The 20,827-nt window shown below is 37.6% G+C and overlaps 1 protein-coding gene across 3 annotated transcripts; it reads left to right on the top strand.

The window, feature by feature from the left end:
- The first annotated feature begins 1,245 nt into the window (after positions 1–1,245).
- LOC137084407 (carboxypeptidase D-like) lies at positions 1,246–20,194 on the top strand. Of its 3 annotated transcripts, none has more exons than XM_067450651.1 (21): positions 1,246–1,991; positions 2,775–3,022; positions 7,076–7,218; positions 7,331–7,500; positions 8,459–8,844; positions 8,948–9,139; positions 10,121–10,288; positions 10,371–10,480; positions 10,584–10,689; positions 10,769–10,911; positions 10,996–11,165; positions 11,625–11,927; positions 13,026–13,122; positions 14,288–14,423; positions 14,529–14,675; positions 14,764–14,862; positions 16,222–16,286; positions 18,278–18,409; positions 18,498–18,683; positions 19,049–19,151; positions 19,253–20,194. In XM_067450651.1, exons 1-21 carry the CDS (start codon positions 1,366–1,368, stop codon positions 19,477–19,479), a joined length of 3,957 nt encoding a protein of 1,318 aa, XP_067306752.1. In that variant the 5' UTR covers positions 1,246–1,365; the 3' UTR covers positions 19,480–20,194. The 3 variants fall into 3 exon arrangements, with proteins under 3 accessions (XP_067306752.1, XP_067306751.1, XP_067306750.1); XM_067450650.1 differs by having other exon boundaries at positions 13,026–13,221; positions 14,764–14,853; XM_067450649.1 differs by having other exon boundaries at positions 13,026–13,221.
- The last annotated feature ends 633 nt before the right edge of the window (positions 20,195–20,827 follow it).

Here is a 20,827-nt window from a genome sequence, read left to right as displayed (position 1 = left end):
TTGTGTTCCCATACGTAATACGAGGAACCTCTCTCGAAAGGGAACGTACTCGGTTACTTTCGTAACCTCGGTTCCCTGAGAGAGAGGAACGAGTATTACGTTCCGTGCCGTGTTTATGCTTCTCAGGTATCGCTTCAGTCGATCTTAAAACCTGACACCTATGGCGAATTAGGGTCTTATATAGCCTCCTGTATGCAAATATAAGCACCTTTTTCGGCGGGCTTCTGGAACGCCCCCCATTGGTTCGTTCCTCTCAGCCGCCTCACCATAGGTTCCTGCAGTTGCCGCGGCCCGGCCAATCAGAGCGCTCCTCGCGCTGGGCTATGGCCGTGCAGCTCACTGCGCTTTACATAGATACCTTTATTAAAAGTTTTGCTTCACATTCTCGAGAAAAGGAGTTTTTCCCATACGTAATACTCGTTCCTCTCTCTCAGGGAACCGAGGTTACGAAAGTAACCGAGTACGTTTTAGTTGGTTTTCGGTAATCTCGTGTAGACGCAGATATTTCTTGAAACGAGGAAAAAAAAGATCGGATTGGGAAAGCTCTGGCTTCGTGTGGACGGGGCCTAAGTATTGAGTGTTGTACATGCCCATACTTTTCAGTTGAATACAATTTCTAAAATCCTTTCTTTGTGTTGTTCTTAAGTAATAGGCTATTCTGAATACTGAATTTGGGATTTTTCCTTAGTTGTTATAATCATTAAAATTAAAAGAAATAAACATTTGAAATATATCTGTCTGTGTGTAATGAATAAATATATACAAGTTTCTTTTTATTTTATTTTATAGAATTTGGTGAAATAAATCAGCTTTTTGATGATATTCTAATGACAGTAACCTGTAACGTTATATTTGAATCCAAGTGGCCCAAGGGATTTAGCCTTGTTGCTTGTAGATGGGCTCCACGCATAGGCTCCACGCAGGGACAAAATGAATCTTTCCAGTTCCAGGACTTGAAATCAATTTTAAATGGCCTCAAGTCCTTTTTTTTGAAAGCGAACACAGTTGTTCCCTTAAAACATTCATAAGTCCAAAAAATTACCTATTTTAAACAAACATGCTGATCATTGGTTGGACCGTCAATAAAACCAATGACAATGTTCAAAAACATATCTAGCGTTATTCGTTTGTAATAAAAAATACACACATTGGTATTTTTCTCATTCACAACAGACAGGCAATAATTTGTACGTGACTTTTATTTTGAAACTACTCCGGCTGTCATGGAAACTCCACCCTTTTGTCACAGCGTTAGCAGGAAGTTCCTACTAAAAATACCCCGACGTCAGGCTAAAGAAAGGACCTGACTCCGTGCGGACAAATTTATAGGGATTTCATGTATACGTCAAGGTGCCGTCGGAAAAGATGTCGGGACAGAGGGTAAACCGCTTGTATTCTTCGCATAAACGCCCGCTGTTGGTTTTATCGCTGCTTGTTGTTTATATCAGCTCCATCTACTCAGTTCCTCTTGGCGAGCAGGAGGCAGAGACTTACAACAAATACTACAATTACACCGAACTTACTGACCTTCTTAAAAGTCTCGCCCAGAAATATGCAAACATTGCAAATCTGACCAGCATCGGCAAATCAGTTGAGAACAGATCGCTTTGGGTAATGAGAATCACCAAGGACCCCACTGTTGATGTACCAGGAAAACCAAAATTCAAGTACGTGGGCAATATGCACGGAGACGAGACCGTGTCCCGGCAGGTTCTGATCTACCTGCTGGAGGATCTGCTGGAGAAGTACGGAGAGGATCCGCGGGTCACAAAGCTCGTCGACAGCACCGATATTTATATCATGCCGAGTATGAATCCTGATGGATTTGAGAAGGCTAAGGAGGGCGATTGTACGGGCAACGATGAGGGTAGGAATAATGCTAAAAACATCGACCTCAACAGAAGTTTCCCAGACCAGTTTGAAGAGGTACACATGAATGCAGAAGACACCCCTGAAGTTGCTGCTGTCATGAAGTGGATCCTGGACAACAAGTAAGCCACTTCACAAACCCAACGTAACTTTGTGACAGGCCTGCTAGAAAGACTTAAAGAAAGACCATCTTAAACCAACAACAAAAAAACTCCTTGCCTTTTCAAAAAATACAGCTCCATCTTAAGCTAGACTTTCCAACAGGGTTTGCAGGAGTCTGATAATCATTTTTATGAATAATAGCAATGGTTACACTTTACCATACATTTATGTTTAATAACATTAGTTTTTAATAATATTACTTAATGTTAGTAAGAAAACTACAGGTATGTTAGATAAAGTCCATTAAATAATATTAACAGATATCACTTTTGATTTTAATAATGTAATAGTAAATGTTGAAATTAACACAAACTAAGATGAATAAATTATTTAGAAATGTTTTTTCTTTATCAGTTTATGTCAAGTTATCTAATGTTAACCAAAGAATTGTAAAGTTATTATGATAATAATAATAATTAATGTATATAATTATATAATAATGAATTGGACATGAAAATATATTCATTAAGATTTGAACAATTTCCTTTATTTTTCTAGTTGTTTATGATTACTTGATTAAAACTTTATAGATATTGCATTTACAGTAATAATAAGTCCAGCAATTACAAACAGCTTATTAATGTATCTTTTATGTGCAATATATAAATATATTATGTTGTAATTCAGCTCTTCAATTTTTTTTAACTTTTCTGAATAATAAATATACATCTCTGTAAAGTCTTAATCCAGTGTATGTGAAGTTAAATGTAATTCATCTGAAATTCTTTGATTGTCTTTTCTAGATTTGTGCTGTCTGGGAATCTGCATGGTGGGACAGTAGTGGCAAGTTATCCTTATGATGACTCTGTGGGCCATGAGTTAGAGGGCACCTATAGCAGATCACCCGATGATGCTCTCTTTAGATACTTGGCGCGGGTTTACGCGGAGAATAACCCTGTTATGAAAACTGGGCAGCCGAAGTGTGAAGAAAACTTAAGTGAGACCTTCCAGGGTGGCATCACAAATGGAGCTAAGTGGTATGATGTGGCAGGTATGTTGGCAATACTTATCCCCTAACCATGCTTTAAAACTCTCGCCCTTTCCTTTGTTCTCTTTATCTAAATTTCACCTGCTGAGCTATAAATTCATGAGTAAATAACTCGGGGGATTTGGAAAAATTACTGGTTTTAAATTATTTAATGTCTGTTTCTCTGGAACGTATGTGTATGTGTGTGTGTGTGTGTGTGTGTGTGTGTGTGTGTGTGTGTGTGTGTGTGTGTGTGTGTGTGTGTGTGTGTGTGTGTGTGTGTGTGTGTGTGTGTGTGTGCGCGCGTGGGGGGGGTCAGTGTACAGTTCAGTGGAACAGTCTTTATTTGGTTATTTGGTTCCACCCTCCTCCCTCTTTACTCAAAACATTTCTTCACGCATTTCCTATTAGGAGGGATGATAATGAGGTGTGCAAACCAACGCCATTTGGTCAAATGTTTCAAATATTGACATTTAATAGTAGCTGCATTATTGTTTAATAAAATCTTATAATTAAGGAATGCTAGAAATGATATTTCTTTGTTTTTTGGGGAATATTTGTTCTTAAACAGCACTAATTAGAAACACAATAGTCTAGCAAGTAATCCAAAACCTGGACTGTAAGCATACTGTCCTGGTGTTCTCTGATTACTTCCCTTACAAGTCTGTAACCTCAGTCTCCAAAGTCCATATTCTCAGCCATCACTGTCAAACTGAAGAAATCGGATACACAATAATGTTCCTTGAAGCTTGCAGGTGACCCATGTTGTACCTTAAGACTTGCTCAACCTGTCTAATGGTGATTAAATCACACTTCTTAGATTTGCCTGTGATTCCCTCAGATTTTCTGAAGCTGTCACATATTGTTTGTTGCTGTTTAGAAGAACCTCCTGTGTGAACCCCAAAGTCATCATGTGAGGTGGTGACACAAATTGCCGACCATTAAAACCGCCTGAAATTTCAACATAATAGATCCCAAAATTAAACATGACGCCCTTTTTGACATTAAATTCCATACATTTCATAATTCCCATGCAAATGTCACCTGATCTTTAGTTGTTTGTTTAATGATGTTTGTTGACATTATAACATATAACTGATGTCTTTGACAGGGAAGTCAAGGTGATCATAGCTGTTATGTTAGTATTAATTATAGTATATATTTATAATTTGAAGTAAGTTTTATCTTTTTCAGTTTTCATTTTAGTTTAAGTTTTAGTAATTTTAGGTGCTTTATTGTTTCTTATTTTTTATATTTCTATTAATCTTTTGTTTTAGTCATTTGGGAATTTTAGTTATTCAACTTTAACCCATTTTATTTCAGTTTGTTTCCAATGTAATATTTTTCCTTTTGTTTTAAATGAACTTTTTCACCCCAAGTTTAAGTTTAATATCTAATATTAATATATAATCTAATATTTTTATATTTAAATGTTAACGTTTTTAATAGTTTTACTTAATAACAACACTGCATAAGAGTTATATGAGTTTACTATGCCGACATTATTTTCCACTTTACGTTTGTTTTTTGTTTTTTTGTTTGCTTAGAAACTGGTATTCTACCATAGAATACCATCAGTCTCAAAGTGTGTTCAGTGACCTAAATCCTGTTTCTGAGATTGTACCCAACACAGCTTGAAGATCTACAGACCTCCAGCTGCGTTTTTAAAGTTAATATTCAATCATTTTATGACAAACTCCAGCATTATCTAGGCAGTCATTCCTAGTTCTTCTCAGGGTCCTATGTTCCTCAGATTTTAATGGAAAATAATGAACACGTAACAAATGGCCTTATGTTTCCAGGGTTAAGGTAGAAAGATAAGTTTAACTATGGGAACATAAGATGCGTCGAACATAGGACCCTGGCAACATTAATACACAGTTTAGTAGAACAGAGTGAAGGATAGTTCTTGCAATTTATTACAACGCTGCGGCACATTTGAATAAGAGTTATTTTCTTAGTCATATTTACAAATAATGATATGCTAAAACAGGATCTCTCTTCTGGGACTAATCAGGATGCCTCCACATATGTTTGTTTTCTGTGTAACTGTTGAAATCAGAATAAGTGTAATAAGGATGTATGCTGACAAATAGAGGAACTGGACTTCTGAAACCTTCTTTAAACACATGCTAGACTGGCGGCACGCAGTGTCACATATTATTGAAAAACAGGAAATTTGGGGCAGAGACATCTGACCTCACTCGCCTATAATTACAAGAGTCAATTGCCTTGTTAGATAATGTTAGGCTTGCTCTGGACTGATTTGAAAAATATAGTTTTAAGGTCATTTGTTATCTGACTGAAAGATTAACTTTGCAAGCAATTTAGGAATTTTTGGTCTGTCCTTTGATTTTGCCAAGACATGTTTCTGATCAACGTATTTTGTTGATCCTGGAACAACATTCCTGTCCTAAAATTTAGTCTTAACCCTTTACCCCTAAACCTAACCATGCCCATAAATGTTTCTAAAAATCTGAGGGAAATGATAGGTGAATAACACTCACCTATCTGCCTATAACTATAGCCTAAAACTGTCCGTCAAATCTGATTGGTTAATTACAATGTTGTTCCAAAGATATTCATCCAGGATGTTTATCCAGGAACCTATTGCACTTGGTGAAATTACGCTCACCAACTGGAAAATAGCTGCCCAGGGCGTTGTCATGATTGGCAAGTGGACTGACTTTTTACTTTGAAATTACATTGCATGAACTCAGCTTTATCTCTTACTATTGAATTTTTGGTTTTGACCATCTGCAAAAGTCAATTCTGCAAAGAGTAGAAGTCCACATCTTTCTTTCACAATCAAGATTTGTTTTAGTGTTTAAAAAACACACACATATGTTTTATCTGCGTAGTACTTATTGCCAGCTTGAGTTGCCATTCGTTTGTCCTTTGTTCTGTTGATTTTGTTGAATGTTGTTGGTTTCAGCTGCTCTTTTAGTGAGAGATTACAAATGATGTGCTTCCTCTGATCCTGTTCTGTGTGACGCATAGAAATTAGTCATCATTCATAGGCTGCACTTGCATTTATGCATTTAGCAGATGCTTTTCAGTTAATTTTGTGTATTTTATCCCTGCGAACTGAACCAATAACCTCGGTGTTGCCGATGCCATGGTACTATTTAAAGTACATTAATCTTTTTGACTCGTGTATCTGCATTAAATGGTTACATGGTTACATTAAGACCTAATGCAAATGTATTGTTAAAAAAAAAATTAAACAGTACTTATTTAGCAAGGACACATTATATTGATCAAAAGTGACAGTAAAGACATTCATAATGTTACAAAATATTTATATTTCAAATTACTGATATTCTTTATAACTTTCTATTTATCAAAGAATCTTGAAATATGCATCATGGTTTCCACAAAAATATTAAGCAGCCCAACTTTTTTCACCTTATCTCACAATAAGGTTTCATTTGTTAACATTAGTAAATGTATTAACTAACATTAACTAATCATGAGCAATGCAATAAAATAAATAATACAACTGTTCACAGTATCTGATCCATTTAATCTCATGTTAACAAACAAACGAAACCAAATCAGGCATATTGGAATGATTTCTGAAGGATAAAGTGACACTAAATACTGGAGTAATGATGCATACAATTCAAATCTGCCATCGCAGGAATAAATTACACTTTAACACTTTAACTTAAAATCAGAACATATACACAGGTTTTGGTATCTAAGGGAGTCGTCATACGTTAGCTGTTAGCTGACAGTGTGTTCTACTTTAGACAGATGTAACCTTTATGCTTTCCAACCCATATCTGTCAGCTCTTTATTCTCTGAAATCAATCCTAAAATAGGTTGGACGTTTTCTTTTCAAGGATATAAAAGTAGGTTAGCTAACATGAATGATATCCTACCCCCTACGTTTATTACATGCTCCTAACATTAGCAACTGGTCAAACATTCTTGACATTACACCTTTTGAAAGTCTCTTTGTATTGAGATGTTCCTTGTGTTTGCTGACACTTACGGTTTAAGCAGTGACAATCCCACTATGTCAATTCATCCCATGCCTTTGGTACACAGTTTGTCCTTACTTTTCATTAGGGGGTATGCAGGATTACAATTACCTGAAGGGGAACTGTTTGGAAATCACAATGGAGCTCAGCTGCTGCAAGTACCCACCCTCATCTAAACTCAAAACAGAATGGGACAACAATCGGGAGGCCCTGCTGGCCTACATGGAGATGGTAGGAGAAGTTGATGTGCAAACAACGACATACATGGCTAGTTTTTAATGAGCTCTACAAGAATGTCAGTGTGACTCTTTTTCAATTTCTGCCTTGTTGTGTATGTGTTCAGACTCATATTGGATTGCGTGGCTTTGTAAAAGCAGCCAGGAATGAAGCCCCTCTTGCAGATGCTGTGATAATGGTTGCAGGCATCAACCATAATGTGAGCACTTCACGCTTTGGTGACTACTATCGCCTGCTGCTGCCCGGCATCTACAACATCACAGCTGTAGCCCCGGGGTACGTATGAAATGCGAAAACATTTAATATTCTGCGGAAAATCCATTGATCAGTAGTCTTCATTAATCTGGTTGCTAGTGCTGGGTAAAATGATTGAATTCCCATTCTATTCTAGCATCTAAAGCCCAATATTGATATCTTAATTTTTTTTTATTAAATTATATTTGTACAGCATTGCCTGTTTTGCAGATATCAATGCAGATTGGGCCCTGTTGATAGTTTATAAAATGAATATCAAAAATGATCATAATTGTAACGTAACCAGTGTAGTCTCATTGAACTGGTTCTTTTTAGTGAATAAAAACATACAAAATGACAAGTGTCCCCAGATTCACACGCAAATTATTCTTATGAGCAAATTCTTTTTCGTGAATCAAAAACAATCAGTGTAGTCTGATTCACAAACAAATGACTCTTATGAACCAGTTGTTTTTTAGTGAAACAAAGCATGACCAATAGACCTTAGTCAGGTTTGACAGCAAATTGAATTAACACAAATGGCTGTAAGGGAGAAATGTTATGGCACACACAGTATAAAGGATCTAGAAGATCATGTCATTTTCACGACTATTTTTGTTTAAACAATAGTACAATCCTTTGAACTAAGGTCTATGTAGTTAAATTCACGAGGAAATGTCTCTTATGAGCTGATTCTTTTTTTAGCAAATCAAAAACAAACTTGCCTAGAAAGTCAGTACTTTTAATGAAACATTGCCTTGTATACTTTACAGTATTAGCAGAAAGGGAATTTCTTTCACATATAAACAAAATGGACAATATAACAGATTAAAGTTGATTTGAAATGTATTGAAATAGAATGAAATCAAGTGCTTGTGAATCAGAATCAAATGGCTTCTATTTGTTTGTTTTTTTAATTTAACTAACAATAGGTTCTGAGACTCCTTCATGTTTAAGGTTTCTTTCAATGTGTTTTATGTCAATCTTTGTGTTTATGTAGCTACATTCCCATGTCTGTGGCTGGGGTGGAGGTGATTGAGGGTAAAGCAACTGAGCTGAACATCACCCTTGTGGCTGTGACTGATGAGAATCCGACCTCCCCCTCATCCCCAGTGTCCCCCACTGACGCCTCTGTGGACAGCGGCAGCACAGAGAGCAGCAGCGCCAGCATCAACAAAACAAAAGTAGATGAAAATCTGGACTCCTGGCTTACGGTCCAGCCCCAGGACTTCCGGCATCACCACTACAATGACATGGAGCTGTTCCTGAAGAAATTCAGCTCTGAGTACAGCTCCATCACACGGCTGTATTCCATTGGCAAGTCTGTGCAGGGGCGTCTCCTGTGGGTCATGGAGATCTCCAACAATCCTGGTGTCCATGAGTTAGGTACTTCTCGTCCATTTTTTGTGTAATTGTAATTAACACGCATCTTTAGAAGAAGCAGCTCAAATAGCTACTAAAATGAACTGACCCCATCTTTCCTTACCAGGTGAACCAGAGTTTAAGTATATTGGTAACATGCACGGCAATGAGGTGGTTGGTCGTGAATTGCTCCTCAACCTCATCGAGTACTTGTGTCGCAACTATGGTACTGACCCTGAGGTCACCCAGCTCATCAACTCCACACGTATCCACATCATGCCTTCAATGAACCCAGATGGATATGAAATGTCCCAAGAGGGTAAGATCTTGTCAACTCTGAAAAACTGTTAATTGTACACAGTTTCATTTGTATTATGCCGTACTTTCTGTTAACTCTTTCCGTAGCATTGATGGAAATTTCAATGTTTCAATTGGCCATTGATGTAAATTTCGGGCCTTCTGAGTTTTCACTGTTATATGGCGCTACGACACATCTTAAGCATAAACAAGCAATTGCATAAGTAAGAAAATGCATATATTAAATAACATGATTGTCTACATTAAATGGCATATAAATCAAAACGGCCTAATGTTTCTGAATGAAATGTTGACCCAGGACAAGCTATATGACTGTGCCAGCATTAGGGGTGTTGATCGACTCCATCTATGTTTTGATCATCATTTATTTGATGACAAAAATGTTTTTTTTTTTTTACTCTCAGCTTTTTCCTCAGTTTTGCTTTGTTTATGAAACTTAACCACATTCAAGTGTTGATTAAAAAAAGCATGAAGCTAGAATATTTTTTTCTTCGTTTGTTTAAAAGTAGAGGGTCTGTTAGTTATTTTGATATGTTGCATGTTCTGATATTCATACCACAAAATATTCTGGGGCCCATGAAAATTTGTGAAAATTATCAAAAATACAGTGGTTGGTTTAAAAAAAATAAAGAGTTAAATGCTTCTCTCTTTGTTTAGCATTCCATTTTTTACCAATATTAAAATATATAGAAATAGTTAGCCTCAAAATGTATAATTAGCATTATTATTATTATTATTATTATTATAATATTTCCCACACACAGAAATACAAATAATACATGTACATGTAAATGTACTTGTGTGGTATCAGCATAATAACTACAAGAACATAATGGCAACATGTTTTTAATAATAATAATACTTTTTTTTTAATGTATTTTAATTTTACTTTTTTATTTATTTAAAAAAATCTGTCTGTGTTGGAGCAGCATAATATCTGCAGGAAGGTGGCAACATAATGAAAACGTTCTCTTTTGTGCAGGAGATATCAGCGGCGTCCAGGGACGTAACAACACTAACAACTATGACCTAAATCGTAACTTTCCTGACCGGTTCAACCTTATAACAGATCCCAGACAGCCAGAGACCACTGCTGTTATGAACTGGGCAAAGAGCTACCCTTTTGTGTTGTCTGCTAACCTTCATGGAGGTAGGTCCTAATTTCTAATGGTTCTGTTTGATTGGAAGCTGGCTAAACACAGGCGGATAACCTCTAGATATATCACTTTCAGGCTCTTTGGTGGTGAACTATCCATTTGACGATAATCTAGAGGATGTTATCGGATACAGCAAGTCCCCAGATGATGCCGTTTTTAGGGCGTTGGCTCTTGCTTACTCTCAGGTGAATATCTGGCTTTCTGTTTTCTGTAAAAACAAATGACGCTAAGAATATTTAATCATTTAAAGTTAAATCAATGTCCAGTAAAACATTCTCTTTTTTTCAGGAAAACTATCAAATGCATGATAGTCACCCTTGTAAGGAGCTGAATTCATACGGAGAATACTTTCAAGATGGCATCACCAATGGTGCGGCATGGTACAACGTCCATGGTGAGCACTAGCTTGTGGGGGTAAAAATTAATAACCAGAAAAGGAAACTATAAATGTGCATTATGTGCTTTTCCCTCAGGAGGGATGCAGGATTGGAACTATCTCAACACTAACTGCTTTGAGGTGACCATTGAACTGGGCTGTTACAAATACCCACCAGCGGCAGACCTGCCGAAGTTCTGGGAACAAAATCGCAAATCACTTCTGCAGTTCATCCATCAGGTCAACAGTCTTGTTTCTTTCTCATTTCTTTTTTTCATCTCTATTCTGCTACACACCATATAAAATAATTTGTTGGATGTCCAGGTCCACCGTGGAATAAAAGGAATGGTGATCGACAGCAAAGATGGATCTGGCATCCCCAATGCGACCATCACTGTGGACACAATCAATCACTCCATCACATCCAGCACTGCAGGAGACTACTGGCGCTTACTTGTCCCAGGAAAATACCTTCTGAATGTCTCTGCCCAAGGGTATTTCCATGAATATTCTGCTCTAATAATGGCATCAAACTAAAAACTACATTTCCCCCCTGAACATATAGAAGCTTACAGAGGCTATAAATATATTGTGTTCTGTTTTTGTTAGTGATAAAGTCATAAACAACAAAAATATTTGTAACTATAATACAGTAACTTTATATTGTCTTACTAAGCCACTTTTTGTAATATACATTCAATTCTTTATTTTTCTGCTTACAATAATGTAATCGCTTTGGATTATTTTAATACATGGAGACTTTCTCAGCAAATGTTGATATGCAATTATTTACTATTAGTTTAGATAAAGAATCATTGTTTGTCTATGTATCTATGTATATTTTCATTTATTTTAGGTACATTCTTTCTTTAATAGCCCTAAAGTTATTTAGCTTCATGTGTATTTATACCCAAGACTGTAAATGACTGACACTTTCTCTTCCATCTTTTTAGCTACTCCTCAGTTAGCACCCAAGTCAACGTGCCTAAAGAAGGAGTGGTGATTGTTAATTTCACATTGACCCGGATTCACAGCTACACGAATGGAGACACGACAGGAGACACAACCCCAATTCTAGATCCCAGCGTGACGGAGTTCCAAAGCCTCATCAAGCTGCTGTCAGGAGAATCCGGTCTGGACACGCTGATCAAAGACACTCCCACCCAGAGCAGCTTCCGTTATCGACGGTACAGCGAAGTTTCTGAGTTCCTGCGAGGCCTCACCCTGAACTTCCCGGAGATTACCTCACTCCACAGGTACAGCTCTCTAAATGCATCGGACAAACTTTTGGCACGTTGTTTACAAACTCCGTGATCATGAGAGACCTTAAACACAGAAGTTCTCTGGAGGGCTGTTATTCACACATGTGTGGCATGCCTTTCCCCAGAGAACACCTGTTAAATTGAACAAAAGCATGAGTCAGCTTATCTGATCTCTGCAGACAAGCCTGAACCGAATCCTGTGCGTTTTCTGTAATCAGAAACCCCGAAAGGCAAAAATAACTTTCAGAATGAGAGAGATGAATGTCTCTGCATTCAGTACACAATGAAGTTACTGTATCATTTGTCTCGCTGTAGCTTAGTCCCAGAAGTTATTTTTGAAAATTATAGTTTGTGCTGAACCAAGAACCAAGGTCACAAAGTTTTAAAAAATGACCAGAGAAGAGGTAAGTACCGGTCAATAGTTTGGGGTCAGTATTTTTTTTTTTTTTAGATTATTTTTGTGTGAAAGAAATTAATACCTTTTATTCAACATTTAAATAAGAAAAGTAACAGGAAAAAACGTTTGTTGTTACAAAAAAATATATATTTAAAAGAAATGCTATTTTTCTGAACTTTCATCTAAAAATCACGAAAGAAATTATCATGGTTTTCAAAAGAATACTAAGCAGCACAACAGTTTTCAACTGACAACTGTTTCTTGAGCAGCAAATCATATCAGAATGATTTCTAATATGACACTGAAGACTGGAGGAATGATGCTGATAATTCAGCTTTGCCATTACAGGAAGAAATTACTCTCTTTTTTATATTAAAATAGAAAGCAGTTATTTTAAATTGTAAAAATATATCACAATATTGCTGTTTTTACTGTATTTTCGAATAAAAAATGCATCTTTGATGAGCATTAGAGACTTCTTTAAAAAAAAATTTTTTTTATAAAAGCTTACCAAGCTTACTCCATACTTTTGAATGGTACTGTAGGCCCAATGGTAATTTCAGCATTTACTTTTTTTAACAGTTTGTGTCAGTTTATAATAGTTTATAATGGATTAAAATATGTAACTGTAGTAAAACTATTTTTAAAGTCAAACCATAGCAGTGATGTGATCAGTATTTTTTTCTCCTATGAAGTCTTGGTCAGAGTGTGGAGTTCAGAACTATCTGGGCTCTGGAGATCTCCAACAACCCTAAAGTCCAAGAACCATCTGAGCCCAAGATCCGGTTTGTGGCAGGTATCCATGGTAACGCCCCAGTGGGCACAGAGCTGCTTCTGGAGTTTGCTGCCAGTCTATGTATTAACTACGGCAAGAACGCCGCTATCACCAAGGTGAGTTGCTTTTCTAGTGCAGAAGTGACACCCTTGATGGTCACAGTATGATCAGAAGATTCTAACCAGGGCGTTTCCCAAAGCCAACAATATTTGCAAGTTCCGTTGCTACCAACACAATTCAACGGAACTTGCGACTATAGTTAGCTAACTATGCTTTTGGGAAACGTACCAGGATGAAGGAAGCAGTTTAAATGATCGCCTCAGTTCCGCTGGGCATACATTTTCTATTTAAGGGTTAAATACAAGTTAAACTATTTATAAAAAATTAACCCTATTACCGGTATGTTTCATCTCTAAAGCCTCTAAATTATCACAATGATCAAAACTACTACTACAAGCCTTCTATCATCCGATTAAATATTATAGATCATTCATTCATATTTTTTAGTGAGTAAAAGGCCTTTTAGTATACTTATAAAAACGTCCTCACTTTTCAAGTCATGGTACACCTGTCTTTTTCGCATATAATCCTATAAAATGTAAGAATATCTTGTATTTGATGTCATTATATATTCTGCCACCCATGAAACTACACAGCTCTGATTATAAAACTAGGAGGTATAGAGTGACAAGTCTGCTATACTGTTATAAAGATCTAATTCATTTACATCACAAACTATTCTTTATAAAATTGAGGTGTTTGATGCTCCATATTCTGTTATATCATACTACAGTACATGAGGCATTTACAGTAACCTGATGAATCAAATATGATACAAAACAAAGAAACATATATACAGTGCTTACCCTATAGACTTCATAGTCCCATTTTAAGAAGATTTCACCCCAAGTACAAGTCACATCAATTTGTTGTGGTTATTGACAGCATTAGTGGCATTGATTATCACAGAAAATTACTTTAAAATCGTTTAAAAAAAATTATCAATAAAATAGTAAATTATATTGAAACCACGACTGACCAAAAGAGACCGAGTAATCATCTGAATGTAAGTACATGAACATTAATCTGTACTTAACGTGCCTCTCTTTCTTTCCCCCTCCCTCCCTCCCTCCTTCCCTCCATCCATCCATCCCTTCCTCCCTCCCTCCCTCCTGTCTTTAGCTCATAAATGAGACCAGAATTGTTATCCTGCCCAGCATCAACCCAGATGGACGTGAGCTTGCGAAAGAGAAAGACTGCACCTCCACTGTTGGCATGACCAATGTTCACGGAAAGGACCTTGACAGTGACTTCTTCGGTGGGATGGTGTTCAAATTATAAATCATGTTTCATTAATGTGTCTGTCAATGACAACAGTCTACTGCTTAGTCTACATGACAGCTGACTGTGTGTCATTCTGTAGGTAATGCATCTCAGCGTGCTGCAGAGCCTCAGCCAGAGACACGCGCTGTGATGGATCTGATACAGGAAAGGGGTTTCACTCTCTCTGTGGCTCTGGATGGAGGCTCCGTTTTGGTCACCTACCCGTATGACAAACCAGTGCAGTCTGGTATGTTTTGACTCATCCTCTGCTTTATGGAATTACACATTTGTTGCATCCGTGTCCTGATTAGTTTATTTGTTCTCCTAAATTACAGTTGAAAATGATGATACGCTGAGATATTTGGCTACTGTGTATGCAAACCATCATCCTACAATGCACTTGGGCAATACTGGGTGTCCAAACAGCAGCCAATGTAAGCTGATTTCACTTTCATACTTCAAGTTTTTAAAGGGGGGGTGAAACACTCAGTTTCAGTCAATCTCATGTCAATCTTGAGTACCTATAGAGTAGTATTGCATCCTTCATATCTCCGAAAAGTCTTTAGTTTTATCATATTTATAAAAGAAATATGGGCTGTACCGAGTCTTTCCGGAAAAAACCGAGCGCCTGGAGGCGTATCGTGTGGGCGGAGCTAAAGAATGATGAGCGCGCAAAGCGGTGACGTCCTCAAGCGTGGAGAAACCCATCTATCTCAGCTAATACAGATAATGATCCACAATCAAATCTGAGGCTGAAATAAATTGAACAGGAGAAACGGCAACATCAGGATGTCCATCTCTGTGGTATGTACTCTATTTAGGGGCCTTTGTGTGCAGTTTATGAGGACATGATTCGGTTTATGGACTATTGTATGTGACTAGACCTTAGAGGTAGCAACCAAAACGGTTTTGCACGTCAGAGTCAGACTAGTGTAACGTTATACAGAACAACAATGGAGTAACCGTTAGCGCATTTGAATGACGAAGCACGCGATCGTATCGTTTACTGATGTTTACTCATGCGACGGTAGCCAATAGCAGAGACATTTGAAGTTGATTTACTCACCGGCATCTTCCAAAGCAGGACCGCTCTGTCAAAAACACACTTCTTTGGTATGATTTGGTGAAGTCCTGTGACAGCAGTGACCGTGGAAATCCACTTTGCGACGCGACTGAAGCGATGCCTTGAAGCTTCCCGTCATTTCTGCGTTCAAATCGGTTCAAATGCAGCGCTGCCTTCCTGGAATGCTGTGCTGAAGTGCTGAAGTCGCTCGACGTCACCCATAGGAATAAAGTGGAGCACGGCGCGCCACATAACTGTTCACGGACGACTGGATCTGCAGCTGAGAGACTGTTTACAGCGTGCATTTCCTCTCTCTCCCTCTAGTGACGCGCGCGCACCCTTCCGGGAGAAGAGCCTGTACAGCCCATACAAGGACCTTCCGCTCTATTTAACGTCAAATAGACCCATACTCGGAAAAAACTCGCCGAAACTTGTGAGAAACCGGAAGGAGTATTTTTAACACAGAAATACTCCATCAAACGTCCAACATTAGTTTTTGAAACTTTGTCTATGTTTAGGATGGGAATCCAAGTCTTTAAAGGTGTAAAAAGCTCAGTATGCATGAAACAGCATTTCACCCCCTCTTTAAAGCTTTTTTTTTTTATCTTCAGTAACAAGAAAATGCTCAGTGAACAATTTCAGAGCACTGCTCTGCTAAATTTATAGGTAGAGGAACCATTTTTAGGTTTATGTCATAAATTATTTCTGTCTTTCTCCATGTCTCCCCCAGTGGGCAACATCCCTGATGGTGTCCTTCGAGCAGCAGAGTGGCACAGTCACATGGGGAGCATGAAGGTAGTTTACAAACTGAAATCTTAACAGGTCAGATCAGATCATTGAAACCCCCTTGCAGTGGCCCTGACACTTATTAATACAGCTTATCAACTGGTTCTGCTTAAATCAGCACTAGGTAACTTTTCAACCTTCATAATATATTTTCAAGACTCTTGTGATGATACATCGACTTACAATACAAGAACTACAAAATTCGACTACTTTACGGCATATACGTCACTTCCACCAACACCCACACTTCCTTAAATTCGGACGTGCGAGCCCAACTTTGTTCGTCGGATAATATAGTCATGTCCGAAGCAGCACAGACAAATAAGAAAGAAAAGGTTTTGTTGGAGGAAAGCAATAGGAGCAAACGAAAAAGTGATCGGATTAAAGGCAGGACGAGGATCAACATTGGACCAGCGTTTGCTTGTTGGAGTGAGCTGAAGGAGGCGTGCCCGACCGATGCTGTCATGCTTGTTATGGTGATTACCTACCACTCAAACATTGAATTGAAGTATCATATAGATTCTGTAAAACGGTAACCAATACACTACTATAATGACGCTGGTTTGTAAACGTGAGCATCGTGATTATTTGGCGTTTGAAAAAAATAAAACCCATGAAATTATATTCATATGACATGCTGAACTATATGCCACTGACTGTACCTGGGATGAAGACATTTCACACGCGCCGCCAGAAGAACACCTGCATGTGAACTCCTCCTGCAGTGTTCAACTGTTAGTGCTGCACCAACCCGTGGGGACGCTTTTATGAAGTTATTTGGCCCGCCCCGCACCACTGTATATATTTTTACAACCCGCCCCGCACCCGCGACCATTAAATAGACATACGGGGTCTGCGGGTTATGAGACGACCCGCGCATCACTAGTTCAGGGCTATCAGGGTTGTCATGTCAACAAATGCATGCGCGATGGCATCCCCTCTTGTAGGATGACAGAGCTTATGACAGTAGTTGAGGACGTTATTTTTTCCCAACTGTAGGGGGACCCCGAGAGCAAAAGTTGCCAAGTGCTGCTTTAACAACCCAGCAATGTACTAAAACTGTTGATTATATACAATAAAAAGGTCCTTTAAAAATTGAAATGTTTACATTTAAAATGTATTATGAAATGTTATAGCAATATGCTATTAACAATTATTAATAGGACATTTTATCAGCCAATAATTCACCACATAAAACCTGTGATATTTGTCCTAAGTTTTGTTTAATGAATTCTGGATTTTCTCTTACTTTGCATAGACTACCATCGAAAACATTAGTTGTTAAATTTAAAAAAAAAAGTTTTGTAATGCTGCATTTATTTGTTTAAAATGCTGTAAAAACAGCCCTATTCTGAAGTTATTCTATGCAAACTTTTTGCATACAATTGTACATAAATTATACATATAAACAATTATAAATATAAAAAAATGAATAACTGAGTCCTTTGCAATCAGCATCATTGCTTTAGTCTTTAGTGTCACATGATCCTTCAGAAATCATTCCAATATGCTAATTTGAAGAGAAACATTTTTTATTATTATCCATGTTGTGCTGTTAATTTTTTGTGTGGAAATCATGATTATTTGATGAATATAAAGTTCAAAAGAACAGCATATATTTAAACATTTGAATCTTTTCTACATTATAAATGTATTTTGCAAAAAGGCATTTTATTAAAAGTTGTAGTGACCCCACAATTCTGAATGGTAGACAGGTTAAATTCTGAACAAAAGTAAACTGTGTTGGTATCTGTTTGACTTGGCTAGCTTCTACTAAGTGACAAATGAATTTGAGCAGAAATAGCATAAAGTTTGATTGGACACGTAGATTTGGATGTCAAGAACATTACCTTTTTTCACTGCTCTCCACAATCCAACCCAAACCAAACAGTCCAGAAACCTATTTTATGGTCTTTATTAACAAGTTGACAGTCGTTTTTAAAATCTTAATTCCTAAGTAATTTCCTCAACTCCATGATCATTTTTCCTCCGTGTTGTAGGACTTCAGTGTGGACTTTGGTCATTGTCCTGAGATCACTGTCTACACTAGCTGCTGCCTGTTTCCACCAGCTGAAATGCTGCCCACGCTTTGGGCCGAGAACAGGAAGTCTCTTCTGAGCATGCTGGTTGAGGTCAGTCTGTTGTCCTTTATGCCTCTCTGTTCATCACCCTCCACTGAATCTCTGCTCGTCCAAGCTGAAACTGGTTCTTCTGTTCTAGGTACACAAAGGGGTCCGTGGAGTGGTCAAGGATAAGAGCGGTAAGCCTATCGTGGGAGCTATAATAGTTTTTAATGGTGGTGTTCGAGTCTTCACCGGTGAGGGAGGATTTTTCCACGCTATTCTGGCCCCTGGTTTACACAACATTGAAGCGGTGGCTGACGGCTACCAGCAGAAATCCCAGAAGGTGAGTTTGATTTTGGTTTTTTGGTTTTGGTTAAAGCTGCTGTCCGTAACTTTTTTATATAATTGTGTGTGTGTTTAAATGAATATAGTTTTAATTAATTTAAATTAACAATGCATTAAAGGATGGAGAGTTTAATTGAAATGGTGATATACCATACTATTTTATTATATATATATATATATATATATATATGTGTGTGTATATGTAATACAGAACATTTAGTTTAATTTAACAAAATAAAAAATTCAGTGTAATAAGAAAGATGGTTTAAAATTATGTTTTTCTAATAATATACCATACATTTTAAATGAGAGAGCTATCTATGCATCATTTTTTTTCTCCACTGTTCTTGTTGGTCTTTTCAGGTGTCCGTGTCACCTTTTGAAGCAGCAAGTTCCATCATTATTGAGTTCGACATGGAGAACGATATATTTGGCCTTCCAAGAGAATTAGTAGTGGCAAGTGCAGGTAGGCAGATCAAATAGCTCATGGCAAGAGGCCATTTTTTTAAATACTACATTAATGTGCAAATGTTCAATGGCTGTCTTTTTCATTACTTAATCCCCCAGCTGCCGCAATGACGGCCCTGGTCGTGACAGCTTGCATCATCTGGTGTGTCTGCTCAGCCAAGTCAAACAGACAAAAGGACGGATTCCATCGGCTAAGGCAGCACCGAGACGATTATGATGATGAGATCCGCCTTATGTCTATGGGATCTAAAAAGTCTCTCCTAAGCCACGAATTTCAAGATGAGAGCGAAAGTGACGAGGACACGCTATACACCAACAAACTCTAAGACCTTCTCATCCTCTAAGTCTGTCCACTGCCTGCAGGGCCAGTAGAGGGCGCTCAATGGCCAGCAGCATTTGTCCAAACCATCGAAATCCTGAGAACCACAGCGGGATGCACTTTAATGCCCAGTTGAAAATCGGGCAAGCGTTTTGTACCATTGTGTATGCAACTAACCACTGCTCTCAACCAGCCAGCTTAGTTTTCTGGTTCTGTATAATTCTGGTCCTCTACCCTTTATAAAGGAAATCGAATAGCTCAAATCCATCTCAACAGGATTTTGAAACACTGTGCCTTGTTACATTAGAGGTTGCATGGTCGCTGCAGTTGTGAGGATGACGATTTTGTAGTGCAAATGGAATTTTGTTGCCCTTTTTTCTGTGGATCTGTGTGTCAAATTTGAGAATCTGGTCTGCTCAATGGCTTCATTTATAAATGTGTTATGAATAACAGACTGCTGTCGTACAGCAAGTGAAATGGCCCAAATATTTTACATTGTCGTTATTCATCCAATTAAGGTATTTCATATTTCATGTTATACTGTTATTCATCCAATTAAGGTATTACGTGAAAGTATGTGTAACAGTAGCATTAAACCTCTCAGACTGCGAGATATTTTTTTGTCAAAGAGGTTTTCGGACATACTAAATGTAGATTTACATTTAAATGGATAGTTCACTTTAAAATGAAAATTCTGTCATCCTTAAACTCTCCCTCAAGTTGTTTCAAATCTGTATGAATTTATTTCTTCAGCTGAACACAAGGGAAGATATTTTGAAGAATGTCAGTAACCAAACAGTTAACTGGAGCCATTGACTTCCATAGTATTTTTTTTCTACTATGGAAGTTAATGGCTCCAGTTAACTGTTTGGTTACTGACATTCTTCAAAATATCTTCCCTTGTGTTCAGCTGAAGAAAGAAATTAATACAGGTTTGAAACCACTTGAGGGAGAGTAAAGGATGACAGAAATTTCATTTTAAAGTGAACTATCCCTTTAAGCAATTTCTCACTATTGCACATTAGTCATGACTTGTTCGATACATAGCAGACAAACTCGTGCCCATTTGCTGCCTTCCCATTTCTCTTCTGTTTGACATTCTGGGGATTTGGTGAAACATCTAATAATAACTCCACATGGACATGATAGTGTTTAGTCAGTCTTTCTGTATTATCTTGCCTTGATGTGCACTCTTGAAAATGTTCTCCCTATTTTGTTCATTTTTAAGAAAAAAATATTTATTTTTGTTTTAAAATCCATCCAATGAATTTATTTTGTTTTGTTTTGTTCACCCACTCTAAGGCATCCCAGAAAGATCAGAATGAACACTGCTGTCATTACTTCATTCGTGTAGT

This window comes from Pseudorasbora parva, chromosome 8, assembly GCF_024679245.1.
Source record: "Pseudorasbora parva isolate DD20220531a chromosome 8, ASM2467924v1, whole genome shotgun sequence".
In the NCBI taxonomy this organism is placed as follows: domain Eukaryota; kingdom Metazoa; phylum Chordata; class Actinopteri; order Cypriniformes; family Gobionidae; genus Pseudorasbora; species Pseudorasbora parva.
Note: the sequence above shows the minus strand (reverse complement) of the source record. Positions and strands in the feature narration are given on the sequence as shown.